An 18,220-nucleotide genomic window follows, 5' to 3' on the forward strand; every position below is an offset into this window, starting at 1 on the left:
ATACATTTTAAGTTATGCAATTTAAATATTTAATATCTTTAGATGTAAATTCATTATTGAATTAAAATATATTGATGGTTCAATGTAGGACTAAGATATAGGCCTAAACTGGTCAAAGAAACAATATATATATTTAAATCTTGGGAATGTACATTCAGAGATTTCTTGAGGCTGTTTGCCCTTTCCCCAAATAATTTGTGAAACTAGATTACACTATAATCATCATAAACATATATTTTTTAAAGAGAGTATAGTATATCATAATGTGAAATAATGACATTAAAAGTAGGGTAGGTAAGAATGGAGAAACCAGCTCGAGTGCGCTAGAATTAGAAAGTACGCAGCCGAAGAAAATCTGCCCCTTCCTTCAGACTTCCTCACAGAGCCCCTCCTCCAACACACACGAACGCGCACATGACCAATGAGGGCACGAGATAAGTTTGTGCCCAGATGGAAGGCTGACAGGCAGGTAGGCCATCCAGTTACTTTAGCCGGGCCGGCTCAGACGATTGTTCGTGCTTTTTACAGCGCCACGGCTTCCACAGATGACTTTTTTGTATGTATTTATTGTCAAAGCATTTCATGTATTCATTGCTGTCGGGATGTTAAGAGTATTCCATGGAATATAACAAAAAGTTCCTTCTTTAAATCTTTAGCATATGTAGCTGTGAAGGTGCCGAGCGCTCTCCTGGGTTTCTGTGTAATAATAGCGGGCAGGTGTGTCAGCAGTGAGGCAGACTGACAGACCCCTGCTGTGACGGTGCAGGTGGTCTCAGCGCCGCTCCGACCAGGCTTGTTAAGACACAGCCAGAGAAGTGAAGTGGGCACTTCACCGCGGGGGGGGGGGGGGGGGGCCGCAGGAGACCGTACAGGACAAGTTTCAGCCTGCCTTTCACATGACTGCGCGCCTCTTAGAATAGAATAGAATCGTTTAGTGTCATTATACAGGTACAATGAGATGAGTAGAGCTACTGGTGCCATCAAAAATACAAACAACAACAACAACAACAAGAGACGTACAACATTCAGGAGAAGACAACATACGAACAACAAGCATTCATACTTCAATATGCAGATAGTGATCATGTCTGTTTTTCTGTGCAGAGATTTGTATGTTGTCTGTGTTGTTCAAATCAAATGTACCTACGGGTACAAATAAATAACCTTAACCTAATATATTATTCTGAAATGGGTCAATTTGCATAATCTGTACTTTTACTTTTGGTTATTTAAGTATATTTTGATGCTAATACTTTTGTACTTTAACTTAAGTAACATCAACATTTTGAATGCAGGACTTTCTCTGTAACAGAGTATTCCTCCACTTTTGTACTTCTACTTTTACTCAAGTACAAGATCTGAGTACTTCTACTTTACTCAAGTACAAGATCTGAGTACTTCTACTTTACTAAAGTACAAGATCTGAGTACTTCTACTTTACTCAAGTACAAGATCTGAGTACTTCTACTTTTACTCAAGTACAAGATCTGAGTACTTCTACTTTTACTCAAGTACAAGATCTGAGTACTTCTACTTTCACTCAAGAACAAGATCGGAGTACTTCTACTTTTACTCAAGTACAAGATCTGAGTACTTCTACTTTTACTCAAGAACAAGATCGGAGTACTTCTACTTTTACTCAAGTACAAGATCTGAGTACTTCTACTTTACTCAAGTACAAGATCTGAGTACTTCTACTTTTACTCAAGTACAAGATCTGAGTACTTCTACTTTACTCAAGTACAAGATCTGAGTACTTTTACTTTTACTCAAGTACAAGATCTGAGTACTTCTACTTTTACTCAAGTACAAGATCTGAGTACTTCTACTTTTACTAAAGTGCCAGATCTGAGTACTTCTACTTTACTCAAGTACAAGATCTGAGTACTTCTACTTTTACTCAAGTACAAGATCTGAGTACTTCTACTTTACTCAAGTACAAGATATGAGTACTTCTACTTTTACTCAAGTACAAGATCTGAGTACTTCTACTTTACTCAAGTACAAGATCTGAGTACTTCTACTTTACTCAAGTACAAGATCTGAGTACTTCTACTTTACTCAAGTACAAGATCTGAGTACTTCTACTTTTACTCAAGTACAAGATCTGTGTACTTCTACTTTACTCAAGTACAAGATCTGAGTACTTCTACTTTTACTCAAGTACAAGATCTGTGTACTTCTACTTTACTCAAGTACAAGATCTGAGTACTTCTACTTTCACTCAAGTACAAGATCTGAGTACTTCTACTTTTACTCAAGTACAAGATCTGAGTACTTCTACTTGTACTCAAGTTCAAGATCTGAGTACTTCTACTTTTACTCAAGTACAAGATCTTTGTACTTCTACTTTACTCAAGTACAAGATCTGAGTACTTCTACTTTCACTCAAGTACAAGATCTGAGTACTTCAACTTTTACTCAAGTACAAGATCTGAGTACTTCTACTTTTACTAAAGTGCCAGATCTGAGTACTTCTCCCAGCTCTGCCCTCACTTCCTCTTGCGTCTTCATGCTGCCTTGCCCATTTGACATATTCCTTATCTTCGTGTTGCCTTTCTTATATAACACTGTGTTCATCCCTACTTCTTACACCTTGTATGTTCTTCCCTCCTCATCCAGTGGTCTCCAGGAGTCGTTTAAACCAGAACTTCCTGCTGGTCATCAGCCACCGGGAGGCTCAGAGGGACTACAGTCTCAACTTCCCCGGCTCCAAAACCATACAGGAGGTAAGACACACACCATGCAGCACATCACAGACTCCCTTTATAAGCCCGGACACACACACACACACACACACACACACACACACACACACACACACACACACACACACACACACACACACACACACACACACACACACACACACACACACACACATGGTCTCAGTAACTCACCCACACACCCTCACATGCATAATATTATTGTACCTGATTCTAGTTTCCCATAACACAGCTTTCTTTCCGTTTGCCAAACATTGCTAGTCTATCTCAGCCATCGATTTATTATTCATCACAAATGATCACATTTCCGAGCACATAATTACTCTCACAGCTGCGGTCTGATACCACCCCCTCTTCCTCTCCCCACTCCCCCTTTCCCTGCGTCTTTCTCCCTCTCTCTCAGCAGTCTAGAGGGCGATTTTAAATACTGAACATTGTTTAATCTAGGCATGCGGGAGCAGTGGAAACAGACAGTCCATTGATTTTCCTCATAGGAAACTAAACAGCAGCCTCTGAAATATTAATAGTAACTCATACTGGACCCAGTGTGACGGCAGTACACTTATTGACCATTAGTTATTCAATCCAAATAGCTTTATTGGCATGACCATAATGACATATTGCCAAAGCTTTGTACAATTAGGACATATACATACAAAATGATGAGTATATTATGTATAAATGTTATTACTCTCAGCTGCAAATGCATGAAAATACATGTGTGCTTGCTTGCCTAAATGATTAGATAGATAAGACACATTCCATGAAAGGTTACCCCCACAGTGTGTGGCTTGCTGTCACAGTTGAGGCGAAATAAGCTCCCCAAAGACTGATCAGGTAAACGAGAGGTGTCCCATTATGGATTTAACCTCACATGTTAAGTTATTATCATTTGCACCATATATAGGGTTATAGAAATGTCAGTCTTTAGCTGTTTTTAGCCCCACGCCATCATTTTGGACGTTATGTTTTTGTGCTCTGTACAAAAAGTACTGGCGCAATTTTAATAAAACTGGGTGGCGGGGTGTAGAATGAACCGGGGAGTAACCGCTTACATTTTTGAACAGATACGTCATTTATTACTTATTCACATTGGGGCATTTGTGCTGCATTCTGTGGCGGCAGAATAATCAGAAAGGGGAAGTCCCTGACTCTTTAGTGAAGTTTGGGAACAATATTAAATCACGTTTAATTGACCTGGTGCTTTGTGACTAACTAATTAGTGCAATAAACCATACAAACTCATAACTGTAAGAAACCGGCATGTACTTTTCATTTAAATAAGCAAAATCAATGTGAGTGCTGGTGCATTACTCTTAATTGACTCATTCTTTAAATTACTACAACAATTTAAGTGTGTTTGAGTGTTGACTAAGGTGCAGTGGAAACAGGTGGAGTTCTTTTAAAAGCTCATGGACCAACATTGGAGGATTCCCAACTAAAAGTAATCATACCACAGTGTAGATTTACTACCGACAAGTAAAAGCTGTGCATCACATACGTAACTTAAGCAAAAGTATTGGCAGAAAAATATATTTAAGTACCAAAGTGGCCATTTTAAAATTATATATATTATATCACTGGTTTGAAATGATTCATGTTACATTTTGCAGCTGGTAAAAGACGACTTTACACTAATAACTTGTTATATTGCCAGGTATCTCCATCCCTAATAGTACATCATAGTGTATTAGCTGATTTCATTTTTGCGTTTCAAAATGTTTCCGTCGTAAGAAGTACGATATTAGCTGCCAAAATGTATAGTTTAATGTCTGCAAGTATAAAGTAGTATAAAATGAAAATACTCAAGGATAGAATATGTACCTAAAAAAATATACTTGAGTAGAGAACTTTTTTTAGTACATTTTGTAAAACGGGGACCATCTGAGCAGCGCATGAATTGGCCTCTCCGGGGGTGCCGTTCGTTTGTTTTACTTCTTCAGAGTCTCCATGTTTTAACATCCATCTAATTATTTACTTTCCAGCAGCAGCGAAAGGTGTTCCTCTTACGCTTCTTCGCTCTCTGCGTCCTCTCAGCGTGGGTGAAGATTACACTAATAATAATCAGGCTACTAGCCGGGCTTGTAATGGTGGTAATTGAACAGATTAGTACAAACTGGAGGAGGCAGTTTCTCTCCCTCGCTATTCCTTCTCCTCCTCCCTCCGTCTTCTCTCTCACCCTCTTCTCAGGCAGATGGTTTTGATGAGCACCCACTGTGAACCTTAAGTGTTTCTGCTGGGATTACAAACACTGGGGAGGGGTCCCTGCAGTGTGGGAGGGGGGAAGCATGGACACAGAAAGGAGGCAAAGGACTGTTGGCTTGGTGGGGGTGCTGTAAGAGGCCATAGGGGATGGAGAGGGGACAATGTGGGCTTAAACAGGCCTTCATGTCGCGCTCCTTTCCTTACGCATGCTTGTCTTTAGGCATCTCAAGGCCCCCTGCAGGGAAAATGAGGCCCACAACTTTAACCTGCAAAGATCTGCACTCTGTTTGCCCCATGTTGACCAAGCTCTTTATTATTTACTCTTTAGCCAGGGAACCGGCGTCCTTCCTTTTTTATTGCTGCAACGTGTTGGCAAATAATATCAGAAACAGAATCCGGCTAATTGCTAAGGAGGTTTTCAAATACGACAATTACTTTGGTGTAATGGTGCACAACATAGACACAGTCAAATTATCATTATTATATTATTATAATAAACAAAAATAGGATTATAAACCATATTTAAAAAAAATAGAAATGCGTACAAAAAGCTTAAGAATAGAGAAAGAGAAAACTAATGACATATTAACGTGAAATAATATACAATACATCCCAATTAAAGTGGAGAGGTTAAGAAGTCTCCATAATATCTGTTCCAGTGACGATTAGGGAGGCAGGCAGTCTCCACACATTTAAGAGCAGGTCAAAGACTTTCCTTTTTAGTGCAGCGTACCGTTAAGACTGGTTTTATACATCCTGATGGACCCTTCGTTTTATGGAATTGTATTTATTGTACTCTAACTGTATTGTGTTTGTTGACTTGTGAAGCCCTCTGAGACAAATAGGATTTGTGATTTTGGGCTATATAAATAAACTTGAATTGAATAATATGTTCAGAAGTTTTTCCTACACATGTAAATATACTCTTTACCACTTTTCACACTGACAGTGAAGTTGAATCTATTCTAAATGTAATTGTTGTGCAGAAATGGGTATCATTTTTCAAACTTCAGAGGAATGTGCCTTGGTGCAAAGTATACTGTTTTAATAGGTGTAACTTAAACCGAGAGTACACACTATGTAGGGAACATTTCTAAACGTCAGAGCTGCGAGCTACAGGTGCGACAACAGTAGACGAAGATGAATAGTAAATGTGGATGGACATAGTAAAGCTGTTTTAGGATTCATGTTGAGTTAGTTTGTGAAGATTTAAAGCAAAAACAATAATAACAGACCAAAACAACAGAGGGAGTCCTGACATCATAAGAAGACTTAAGAAGGCAACAAAGAAGTAACAGCATATTCAGTCGGCCTGACTCCCCTTTCTGCTCAAACTGTGTCCACTCTCAGACACATATGGACTCCACTACAGAGCACCTTTCTCTCCTTTCTCCCCTTTGTCTTAGCTGAAGACTAGCCGATGGTCCCTGCTTGTGCATATCAATGGGGATGGAGTCCTGTCTTCTTGTTTGTCTTTGCCAAAGGCTCTGGCTTTGCCTTGTGGCTCTCAGGGATCTGCCCTTGCCCCTCCCTTTCGATCCCTTCATTCTCCATCTTCCCCTTCTCTACCTTCTTTCTTCTCCATCTCTGGACTGTGTAGACTCTGATTGGCGTTACCAGACAAGAGTGTGGGGGTAAGTTGCTGGCTAGCTTCTGAGCTAAGCTGCAGAGCAAATGTTTGCCAGCGAAGTAGAGGGTAAGAATGGGGATGGCTGCTGGTTTCGGGGTGTCCGTGACCAGAGCAGTTGTCCTGGGGATTTCCCTCCTCTGGGCCTGGGCCCCATCTCCACTCCGCAGCTGGGAGACATAGAGAGATACAGGGCTGCAGAGCTGAGAAGAAGGGAAGGTCGGATCGAATAAAATAATGAAAGAAAAGGCATCTGGCGCCTAAGGGAGACGAAGAAAGACGGCGAGAGAGAGCTTGTGACTGTTTAACGGAAACCTTTCCCCCTCTTTGATTCGCTTCCAGCCAGGGATTACAGGCAATTGGCATTTACAATGATTGGATCATTAATTCTGCCGTGAGGCGTATCGCCCAGCAGCCCAGCACCACAGCCAGTCTAACTCATGTTGTGTGTAACTGGCTCGTTACACCCCTGTCTCATCTCAACACACAAATCAACAGCTCCATATTTGTTACTAAGACTTGGATTTAAATCCTGCTCCTTTACATTTGAGTGTGTATATCCAAGTCGCTTTGGTGCCATGTTCTGCGGGAATGCAGTTTGCATCCAGCCGTAAAGTGCATGAGGTTTCAATAAATGCACATATCAGATCTATGTACAATAAAGTATAAATATGAATACATGTATTTTGATAAGAGCAGATACATATAAGGTGCAGGGTTTATTACGCTATGTACAGCCCGGTGTCATATACTCTTAAAATACTCATTTTTAAAAAGCCAAACCCGTTTTCAGCTGTTAATTCTCAGTAAATCTACGTGCTAAAACTAGTGAATGAAATACAATTGTGTTTGTTTGTTGCAGTCTATGTACGTTATCAGTGAGATGGCAGCAGTGGCAGACAGGGGGCAGCATCAGACTTGATTGCTGCTCATATGCTGTGGCCATCACATGCAATGCTTTGCAACAAAAACTGAAGCTACCTGCAGAATCACAGACGAGACATTGTGTCACCCTGTGTCTCCATTCGTCGGTTGTTTTCGATATATGGTTGCATCAGATTCTCCTAATGGCAGCATACCTTTCCTATGGTGTGTCTGCAGATTCTGCTTCAGGTGTGTTTTGTCTGTGTTGAGTCCAGGTTGGCCTCTGCCAGGTGCCTTTCTCTGTCCGTCTGTCTCCCCCTGCCTCCTCCACCACCTCTCACCTTCATCCTCTCCATGGTGGGCGTCAGTTTGTTGTTTCTCTGATGCTGCTTTAACCTCTGACTGCTGCCTCTTCATTACTAGTGTTTATGCCTCTCCTTTCCTCCCTCTTCCCCCCTCTATTCATCTGCTGGCCAGCCGGTCAGTCAAATCCCTGTAGTCCGGCTGGTCAAACACAGATATTACACTCTGTAATAACACTGGCCACCCGCTCTGACCCCAGTCTGCCATCCTGGCCGTGGCGTCTCTTCATAAGAGAGGCAGCGAGCAGCGTGCTGTGGGATTTACGATAGAAAGACAAAAGGGTGGACTGTGCCACTCATTTATTATTGTTCTTTTATTTGTTTCTCAACCTTGTTTGTCCTTTAAATTGCTTTGCAGTGCCAGGCCCAGCACAAATGAAATATCGCTTCCTCAAGAGATTGATAAGTTTGATAAAAGTATTTACTGTTGCCTTTAATAAAGGGATACTTTATCATATTGTAATATAATCGGATCTGTAAGCGGCCCCTAATGTGTTCTCTCATACACCTACAGAAGAAATATAAGGGCTGTGTGATTAAAACAACAACAACAACAACAACCGTATAATGATTATTACGACAGATATTGCTATTATGATCACAATTTTTTTTCACATTATCATTTAAAAATACAATGAAGTAGGCAAGTTTATTTATATAGCACCTTTCAACACAAAGCAATTCAAAGTGCTTTACAAAAATGAAAGACATTCAGAAAATGGCATTTCAAAACAGTCATTAAAAAAGCAAAGAAAATAAAATACATCCAAGAGGATCTGTACCCAATAAGGATTTGTTATTAAGTCTGAAGTAGAATACTAGCTCCATAATGCTTCAACTGGATATTTTCCAACAACAAATTGTGTTTACTGCGATATGAATGTTGCAGAGTGTGACTTTGATACCCCGAGTACATTTGCAGATGAAAAATGTAGCTGAAACGATAGTTTTAAGAAGAACGACCCAGGCAGAGCACGCCCCCGCAGTCTCCTCCACTCAGTGTTCTGCAGCTGCTTTCCTGCTTTGCTTGACATTGGCTTTGACTTTGTGTTTGTAGCGTATTTAAGTTTCCACCTCCGTGCCCAGCAGCCCTGCATATGCCCAAGGATCCATCTCTCTGCAGTGCTTTTTACAAAGACAGGATTTGACCCGTTTGTACAGGGATCTTCGCTCCACAATTGACAGTTTTCTCAGCATCAGCGTCCAGCGCCGCGGGCCTCAAAAGGCAGAATTCTGCAGAACAAATGCAGTAGAATCCACGGCCGCCAGCGCTCAGACGCCGACGGGGGCTTTGATCAGCTTCGGCTGGCGCACATCAGGCTGGCGTGAGGGCTTTAAACCAACAACCCAGTGGACGGTGTAACGCGGCGGCTGGCTGCTAACTGTTTAAAAGCATGGAATGTTATTAAGTGATGCAGATACAGCGTCCGCGCATGAATGGGGAAAGAGAAATACTGTTCATTTCAGAGCGTGGGGCTGTTGTTGCTGGGCATTAGCTGTGGCATCTGAAGAATGCTGATAACACTGCCTGTCGTTTTTTATTTTCTTTCTCCTCCTCTCCCCTTTTGACTCATCTCCTCCTTCATTCTCTGCCTCCATCCTCATGCTGCTGAATGGAGGATACTTTGATGTTGCCCCAGACATTGTATAAACTATTAAATAAGGCATTTATAGTTATGTTATTACTTCATACTGACAGGGATGGTAAATAGACCTAAAAAATGTAATCGAAATATGTATTAGTCCAATATTAAATCCAAGTAAGCACCATTTTTATTGAAGGCTGAATATGTGTTAAAATACCATTTTGAATCCCTGCCTAATTCTACAGACTTAACAAAACATATATTTATTTACCACCGTGATCATTTTAATACGTTTTTCAAATGATATTATATTGCAATATCAATCTAAAGTCAGTAATTTAACTATGTATTCTGAATTGTACAGCCCTGATGGAATAAAGCATATATATATAATCTTCATACAACTTCATAAAAAGTCTGAATGGAGTTTGATAGTTGAGCTTTTGGTATTTTAACTCTTGTAACTCCTTAATATTCACCAATAATTAGATATTTCTTTCTGTGTTTGCAGGTGAAGAGAAACGTTTCAGACTTGACCAACATCCCAGTCCGGCATCAACAGTGGGACGGATGGCCCGCCTCAGCATCTGATGATTCGGTAAGAAACACATTAAAACACACAATATAACGTTTGTTACCCATCCTTACAATAATAGGAACACATGTAGCATCTTCCTTCACTTCTCTGAGTACTATAAACGCTACCTCACTCATTCTGTGATCCAAGATAATGACCTTCTGTTAAAAAAAAAGAAGCCCATTGTTCCCAAATGATCGATACACCTCATTTTAATACCAATAGTGGAAACAGTTCCACAGTCTGTCGGACGTCACGAAACCATCTGTCAGAAGCATGAGAGTAAGATGTTGGAGCTAATTAAGATGTCAAAGACGGTTCCCATCCTGCGTCCTCTTATCTGTGGACATTAAAGCTCACATCATTGAGTCCCGGTGACCTCTCGCGGCCAGGGGTCGCTCTTCCCAGCCATTCACAGTCAGGCTGATCTGAAGCGGCCCTCGCACAGAACCTTGAGGAACCTCTGACCCCTTTTGTCTCACCCCTTCTTTGACAGCCTATGTGTTCCCATGCTAATTGTATGGGATGGTTTATCATGCTACATTGAGGAGCTGTTGTGCACACATTCTTGTGTTGGCACCTAGCTAACGTTTTCCTTTTTAGATCTGTGCGATTGTTTGGTTTGAAATATTGGTATTGACTTTGTCTCCGAGTGGTATCGTATGTGCAGAACTAGCTCTACTGTAGCAACAGAGGATCTGTATATCGTGGTATTGTACTTTTTTAGCTATTATTTAGCTGCCGTCTGCAATAATACTTTTCAACACCTCACCTCTGGCTGGCAGAGAACTCACTGCTACAGAGTTTGAGTTTCTCCTTTCTCATAGAAGACCTGTAGTATTTTGGATCCTGTCGTATTTTTGACTTTTTATTTTAATTATCCAGAATATTTTATATTGTTTTTTGTATCTATCTATCTATCTATCTATCTATCTATCTATCTATCTATCTATCTATCTATCTATCTATCTATCTATCTATCTATCTATCTATCTATCTATCTATCTATCTATCTATCTATCTATCTATCTATCTATCTATCTATCTATCTATCTATCTATCTATCTATCTATCTATCTATCTATCCCACTATCTATCTATCTATCTATCTATCTATCTATCTATCTATCTATCTATCTATCTATCATAAGAATAACCTATTTTCTTTATACATTGTTTTAGCGTTATATAACTCAATTTTGGTTCCAAAACTCAGTGAGTGAACAATAATGGCACCTGCTGTTATTCCTCGAAGGAAAGCTTTGAAGATTAACAGTGAGCAAATACATTACAACATTAATGTGTTTCAAAGGGCAAAGGACAAAAGGTTATGCATCCTTTCACTACAGGAGGTTGTTTGCTTTAATTTGTTCCATTACAGCTCAGAGCAGAGGCCCGTAACCCAGAACAAACCAAAGCACTATGATGCAGATTTAGCATTGTTAGCACAATCTTTGTTGTCTTCCAGTTATGTGATCAGTAAACAACGTGGAATCGCTACAGAGAGACAAATCTTAGTTTAAATCTGAAAGTACATTGTGGCCATGTGTTAAAATGACTGACCTCAGTGTAGCTTGGCACCAGATTACTTTCTTCTCCATTTTGCTAACAAGGCATATTGGTTTGCCTAGCCTAGATTTAAATTGTGATGCAATACCAGGTAATAAATGGATCATTTCTTCAACAGGTTCAGCGATTAAATCATTTTGGATTACGCGGTATATAATATTACAAATGATAGTTTATGGCAGTGATCCATGGAAATTATTTAACATCTCAAACCTAAATATAAACTCTGCTTAAAATGTCTTTACTTCATATTCTCAAATAACTTGCAAAGGAACAATTGTTTGAAAATATATGAAACTGGATTTAGCTATTTATTCATGTATTATTTAATTGTTAGAAAAAGCAATATTTAAAAAACACACATTATCAAAATAATATTTGATATGTTATAAAAAACGACACGTTTACTAAAATAGTTATGGAAAAAATATTGTGCATTTAAGTAGTATTTTATGTATTTAATTTACAACAAAAATATGTAACCTAATACTTTAAAAACCAGTAGAGCAAACAGGTTAGTGAATGTCATCTCAAAGCAGGTCCTATCCATCTCTATGCATTGTTTAGATAAGTAAGGATGACGTCAAATCCTTCCATTTATTACCTTTGTGCTTTTGTGGTCTGCCTTTCTGGTTAACCTCGGCCCGATATGAGTGCCAGGGATCATGAATAGATTGCAGCTCATTGTGGCATTTATAGGCCCCGCTTGGCACCTGGCTGACACACATCTGCAGCGTCTGTTTCCTGGATGAGGAGATATTAAAAAAGCGCGGAGACAGAAGAGTAATAATGGCCTCTGCTCCAGCCACAGCCCTTCTTATTGAAACGTCTGAAGGTATTAACAGAGAAAGCCCAGGGTTTGGCTGTGGAGCTCATTAGGCCGCTCTCATCTCCCGGGGTTTGAACCAATAAACATGGCAGCCAGAGGCCCCAGATTACACTTAGCTGCGCACACTAGCCCGCTTTTAGTGGAATCGATTACTACTTAACTTTGCTTTTCCTTAAAGTGAGTGATATCACTGTTTACCTGGCTTGCATGTGTGTGTGTGTTGGGCATATTTGCATTTGAATAGAATATATCTTGTCATCATACAAAGTTCAACGACATTTCTTTGGCAACTCTCGCAGTAGTAAAAATAGACACAAATAAATTAGAGTGGTAAAAGCAGAGGTAGTAGCGATGACAGTGCAACGAGATAAAATTAAATGTCAATATATTTACACAGTCTAAAATGTGTGTGTTAGCAATGGGTTTGTCTTATTGCACACACAGGCGCCGGGTATCAAACCTCAATACATTATTAGTTTCAACAAAGCTATCGACATTTAAAAAAAGGTTTCTTAAAATCTTTCCTTTGTTGTTTAGGTCTTACTTTTTCAGAATTGTTTTAAATATTTGTCTGTGTTCTTTTTTAAGCTTGGTAGATTAGAATATAATCCTTTATTGTCATTATACAAGTACAATAAGATGAGTAGAGCTAGGGTTAGGTAACAAAGGAGAAGCCAACCAGAGTAGTCTAGATTGAGCCCCATCGGATTTATTGATTCCTTTTGGGATGTAAAAAGTAGAAAACTATTTTCTAAAATACACCCCCCACCTTAGCTTACACTTAAAGCCAAAATATAAAAAAATGTATGTCGTATTCAAGATAATTTTTTACGTGTATTTTTAGAGACTTTTGGATAAAGTGTAATTTTTGTATTGGTACAGTTTGGTAATTTATAAACACAGTATCTTATTAAGTGTAGACGCTGCGGTTACAAGTTTCATTCATTATACACTCCTTAGTGTAGAGGCTCAAGATGCACATATATTTTCTCACTATAGTTCATCTAATTGATCAATTTGTTCAGAGTATCTATGTCAAGTTCTTGTGTCCTGGGAAAGAGACATTTGAGTGGTGGCATTGTTTGTTTATGTATTGTTTGAGTGTTGGGAATTATTTAGTCAGAGAGAAATTCTCACCTTTCAGGGAAACTAGTAGTTAAGTGTTGTCCCCCCCCTCTTCCTGATACTGTCCACTCAATGTGTTTCATTGTTTATTGTGCTCTGAGTTGTTCAAGGCCTTATGGAGAGTTGAAATTGGATCATGATGGATAGTGTTCGAGTAGCTCTGAACAACAGATCGGTTCATTCAGTGCGCTGTGTTATTGTATTTCATGTCAGAGCGAGGAGGGAGAGTTTAAAAGGAAGTGTTTTTGAAGCAGTAGCAACGTGAGGTGATGCTCATTTCAGGCAGCTTGTGTCATGCAGTGCTCTGACATATTTGTGTGTGTTAAACTGCCGCATTCATTTATCTCTGTTCCACTTATTTGTTAATCTCATGAACTCGGAAATGTAACCCTCAAATGGGACAGCTAATGTATTTATTGACTTTAATATGACGCATGACTGCCCAACATCATGTCAGACATTTGAATTGATTTATTTTTGAATATATTTGATCCCATTGTTGCCTTTTTATTTCTAGGAACAGTTTGTATTTGACATATGAAGAAGCACACTGTCTTTTGTGTGTTTTTGCATGTCTTTGTAATTGTCACATGGTTTACTTCATCACCGCAATGTACTAGTTAAAACTTGTTTGAGTTAATTGTACTCCAGGTGGATCAGTACAATGACTAGTGTAATCATCTAGCTGTGTCTTCCAATATCTCCTGATCCAGTGTTGAAGATAATGTTTTGGCAACAGTTGATATAAGAAGCCAACAAGACATTAACTTCCTGTTGGAAATATTCAAATTAAGACCCGCCCCTTCTATTCCTTCGCCTAAACCACACATCTCATTGGAGCCTTTTTGATTTACAGCCTGTCTTCCACACCTGTTGGGAGTGATTGACAGCCAGTGGGACATCCTTATTACACCCCCCCCATCGCCTCAAACCCTCCCCCCCCATCATCCTTCATTCTGGGCAGTAATTGCTGACATTTATGCAGTGTTTCATGGTGTTTGCTAATGTATTACTGCTGCAGAGCCTCGCCTTGTAGGCCAGCACCTTCCTCCAGTTCCCAGCTGGCATTAATGGAATCCTTCTTCTACCTGATAGGGGTCCTATTAAACCCTGGATTTATTGAAGGGGGGAGGGGGGGCTGACGGTTTCGTAGCAACAGGGCTCAGCGATAAGCTCTGTCCCCTTGTGCGATATGCTGCCTTCAGGTGACATTCAGCACCAAGTTAGTCTGTTAGTCAAATGTTTTTATCTCCTCTAACTGTTGGGATGCGTTCTGTGAAGCTCACATCTCACTGACATGGTTGTTTTTTTTTAAAGCAGCAAACATTAACGTGGCTGGAGGTAGATAGTCTTCCTAAATAAGATAAGAAGACCCTTTATTAAAACCCAAGGGGAAACGCCACTCTGTATTGTATACACACACATTAGAAATATACGGATATGGTATGAATACAAATATACGCAATTACATACATTTTTATAGACGTAAAGGTCTGATTGGGTCTTGAACCGGCGACCCTTCAGCTCCCAAGCCAAGTCCCTAAAGAATGAGCTACTGCCACTCCCAAATTCAGTCCATTTGCCATTTATTGCCATGTCTCATAACCGATCCAACAGTCACTTATGTATGCCTTCTGTAGCCTCTTGCTGTATTTGCATTTGTTTGTGTGCGTACATATATAACAAGCACTGATACTGATCTGCAGCCAGCCTGAAACACGGAAACCAACAGGTGGTAAGGGTGGGGCGCACCTGCTTCTTCTGCCTTCTTTTTTGGGCCTTCTACTCCCTATTTCTTCTTCATGTTCTCCGTACTTCCTTCTAGGGCTGCTCAATTAATCGTATTTTAATCGCGATTACGATTATGGCTTGCAACGATTACGAAAACAACGTAATCGAAATAAAACGATTATTTTTTTATTATTTTCAGTTGAGTTCTACTTAAAGTTCAGGGTAATCAACTGTTAAAAACATATTGTTCACATTTTTTTTCTCCAATAAATGGATGTTTTCAAAGTCAATGAATAATCGCATTTAATTATCGCAATTACAATTATTGACCCAAATAATCGCGATTATGATTTTTGCCATAATCGAGCAGCCCTACTTCCTTCCTCCATCCATCTCCTTCCCCTTCCCTGTCTTCCCTTCCCCACTTTTGCTCTCCGTCCTCCCCTCGCTGCATCAAAGGCAGAGCGGTGTAAGGTGGTACTGTGGTTGTGGTTGCCTTCAGTGCAGCTGTCAGTAGTAATTATCTCACACTCACAGCCAGACACCTAATCCAAACACTGCCTACACTAGAAAGGGAAAAAAATGAAACACAGAAAGAATGAAGGGAGGGAAAGAAGGAGAAGAAAGGGTTCGAAGGGAAGAGGGAGAGGAAGGGAGGGGGAGAAAATTCTTCCCCTGTATCGGCCCCTGAATGCTTAGAGCCTCAATGCAAGTGTTAATTAAAAGAATCCAAAAAAGAGAAGCCCGTTTCTTTTGTGTGGAGATGTGGGAGAGGGTCATTTGGGGGGGTTAACCTCGTCCCCCCCCACCCCCCCATGCCCTGCGGCGCTTCAGCCTTGTTTCCACGTTTTACCGCTGAGCCGCCGAGCTGCACTTGTGTCCCTCAACATCAGGAGAAGCCACAGGGTCAGAGCGAAGGAGAGGATTGAGAGGCACTCGACTCATTTCTCTTTTCCACCTCCCCTCCTTGCATCCATGTCAGCTCAAACCCCTCCAGGCTGCCTTTGACGGGGGAAGTGATCAACTTTATTTATACACTTATTAGGCCCTCAGACGAAAGCCTCTCATTGTGAGGAGTTGGGGGGGAAAGGGTTTACGGGGATGCTCTCGGCAGACGCTGTTAAGATTCTCACGTTTGATTGCCACTGGATTGAGGAATGGGCAGAATAGACTTGGGGCCGTGCCTTCACATCCTTCAGGATCAGACCCTGTATGTCTTTGTCCCGCTCAATACCTACAACGCTCTCAGAGATAATTCCACCCTCAGGCCTGAGAGCCACCGTGTCCTCAGTAACGTCTCCTAAGTCACAGTTGTCTTTTTCTTTCCTTAAACAAAAGGGTTTTTCTAACTTTACTGTTGGAGGAATTATGTTTTTCTTCCACCACTTTGTAAAGTTCTTAAATAATCTACATAATAAACAGCAGCGGACTGCTTTTTTAGTTAGTCTCTCAGTGCTTATTCAACTGAGACCCACCATGTCTCAAACTATTTTAGTCACAGTCAAAGTTCTCTTTTGTTCAGCAAAGAAGTAGTCGTACCTAACTTTACTGTTTTGGGAATGATGCTAATATCCAATATTTTGTAAAGAAATCTAGAAAGTATATGAATAACACATAGTCTAATTAATAGGCTCAGACTTTACATTAATTAGAGTCAGAGTTAATTAAACCCTCAGAGCCATCATGTCTTAAATAACGTCTCCCAAGTCACAGTTGTCTTATTCTTCCATTGAACAAAAAAGTATCGCTAATTGTTGTTGGGATGATGTTTTTGTTTCATCGAATTGTAAAGTTCTCTGGCAAAATATGAACAACACATGGTTTATTAAGGACCAGACTCAATTAATTACAGTTATTGCTAATTAAACAGACCTGAGACCCACCATTTCCTAAATAACGTCTCCTAAGCCACAGTTGTCTTTTCCTTTCGTTAAACCAAAAGGGTTTTCTAACTTTACTTTTGGGGAAAGTAATGTTTTTCTTCCATCACTTTGCAAAGTTCTCTGGATCACACTTCTAAATTAGATGGTCTCTAATTCATCCCTCAGGCCTGAGACCCATCATGTCTCAAATGGCGTCTCTTAAAGGTCCCGTGTCATGGCCATTTCTACTGATCATAATTCCATTATTGAGGTCTACTAAAATAGATTTACATTGTTACATTTTCCAAACTCACATTGGTTTCTCATACAGCATCTCTGTAAAGTCTGTGTATTCACTCTCTGTCCTCAACGGCTTGTTGGGCTCCTGCCCCCCCCCCCCCCCCCTTCCTCCCTATGAGCCCAGTGGCCGTCGCGAGACAGCGAGACACAGCGAAACCCAGCCCGAAACACACACACACACACACACCCGCAGCCTGGCTGGGAGTTTGTGTGTGTGCCCAGGCTGAGTTCCTCGGTGTCTCGCCGACCCCACACCAGTGAGCCAGCTTAGTGTCCCGCTCACAGTGTCCCGCTCCCTCGCAGCAGCAAGCCTCGCTGTGTGTGTGTGTGGGTGTGTGTGTGTGTGTGTGTGTGTGTGTGTGTGTGTGTGTGTGTGTGTGTGTGTGTGTGTGTGTGGTGTGGTGTGTGTGTGTGTGTGTGTGTGTGTGTGTGTGTGTGTGTGTGTGTGTGTGTGTGGTGTGTGTGTGTGTGTGTGTGTGTGTGTGTGTGTGTGTGTGTGTGTGTGTGTGTGTGTGTGTGTGTGTGTGTGTGTGTGTGTGTGTGTGTGTGTGTGTGTGTGTTGTGTGTGTGTGTGTGTGTGTGTGTGTGTGTGTGTGTGTGTGTGTGTGTGTGTGTGTGTGTGTGTGTGTGTGTGTGTGTGTGTGTGTGTGTGTGTGTGTGTGTGTGTGTGTGTGTGTGTGTGTGTCCAAACGTAACGGCTCCGCGGACGTAGCGTAACTATACCCAAATACGTCACTGTACCCAGGAAGAGAAATGTCCAACGAGGCGTTCTGGGGCAGCAGACAGGTCTTCTCTGTGTTAGAGTTTTACTCGCTACAGGGTGCACTTTGAGGGTTTGTGACTGCAGACCGTTTACA

At 40.7% G+C, this 18,220-nt stretch overlaps 1 protein-coding gene across 1 annotated transcript in view; it reads left to right on the top strand.

The window, feature by feature from the left end:
- Positions 1–18,220, top strand: part of faf1 (Fas (TNFRSF6) associated factor 1) — a gene marked incomplete at its 5' end in the record, with an annotated part of 105,391 nt that overhangs the window by 19,440 nt on the left and 67,731 nt on the right. Inside the window, 2 exon segments of the mRNA XM_034233163.1 lie at positions 2,633–2,729; positions 9,882–9,968. Coding sequence (XP_034089054.1) covers positions 2,633–2,729; positions 9,882–9,968 — 184 coding nt within the window.

This window comes from Gymnodraco acuticeps, unplaced genomic scaffold (assembly GCF_902827175.1).
Source record: "Gymnodraco acuticeps unplaced genomic scaffold, fGymAcu1.1, whole genome shotgun sequence".
NCBI lineage: Eukaryota > Metazoa > Chordata > Actinopteri > Perciformes > Bathydraconidae > Gymnodraco > Gymnodraco acuticeps.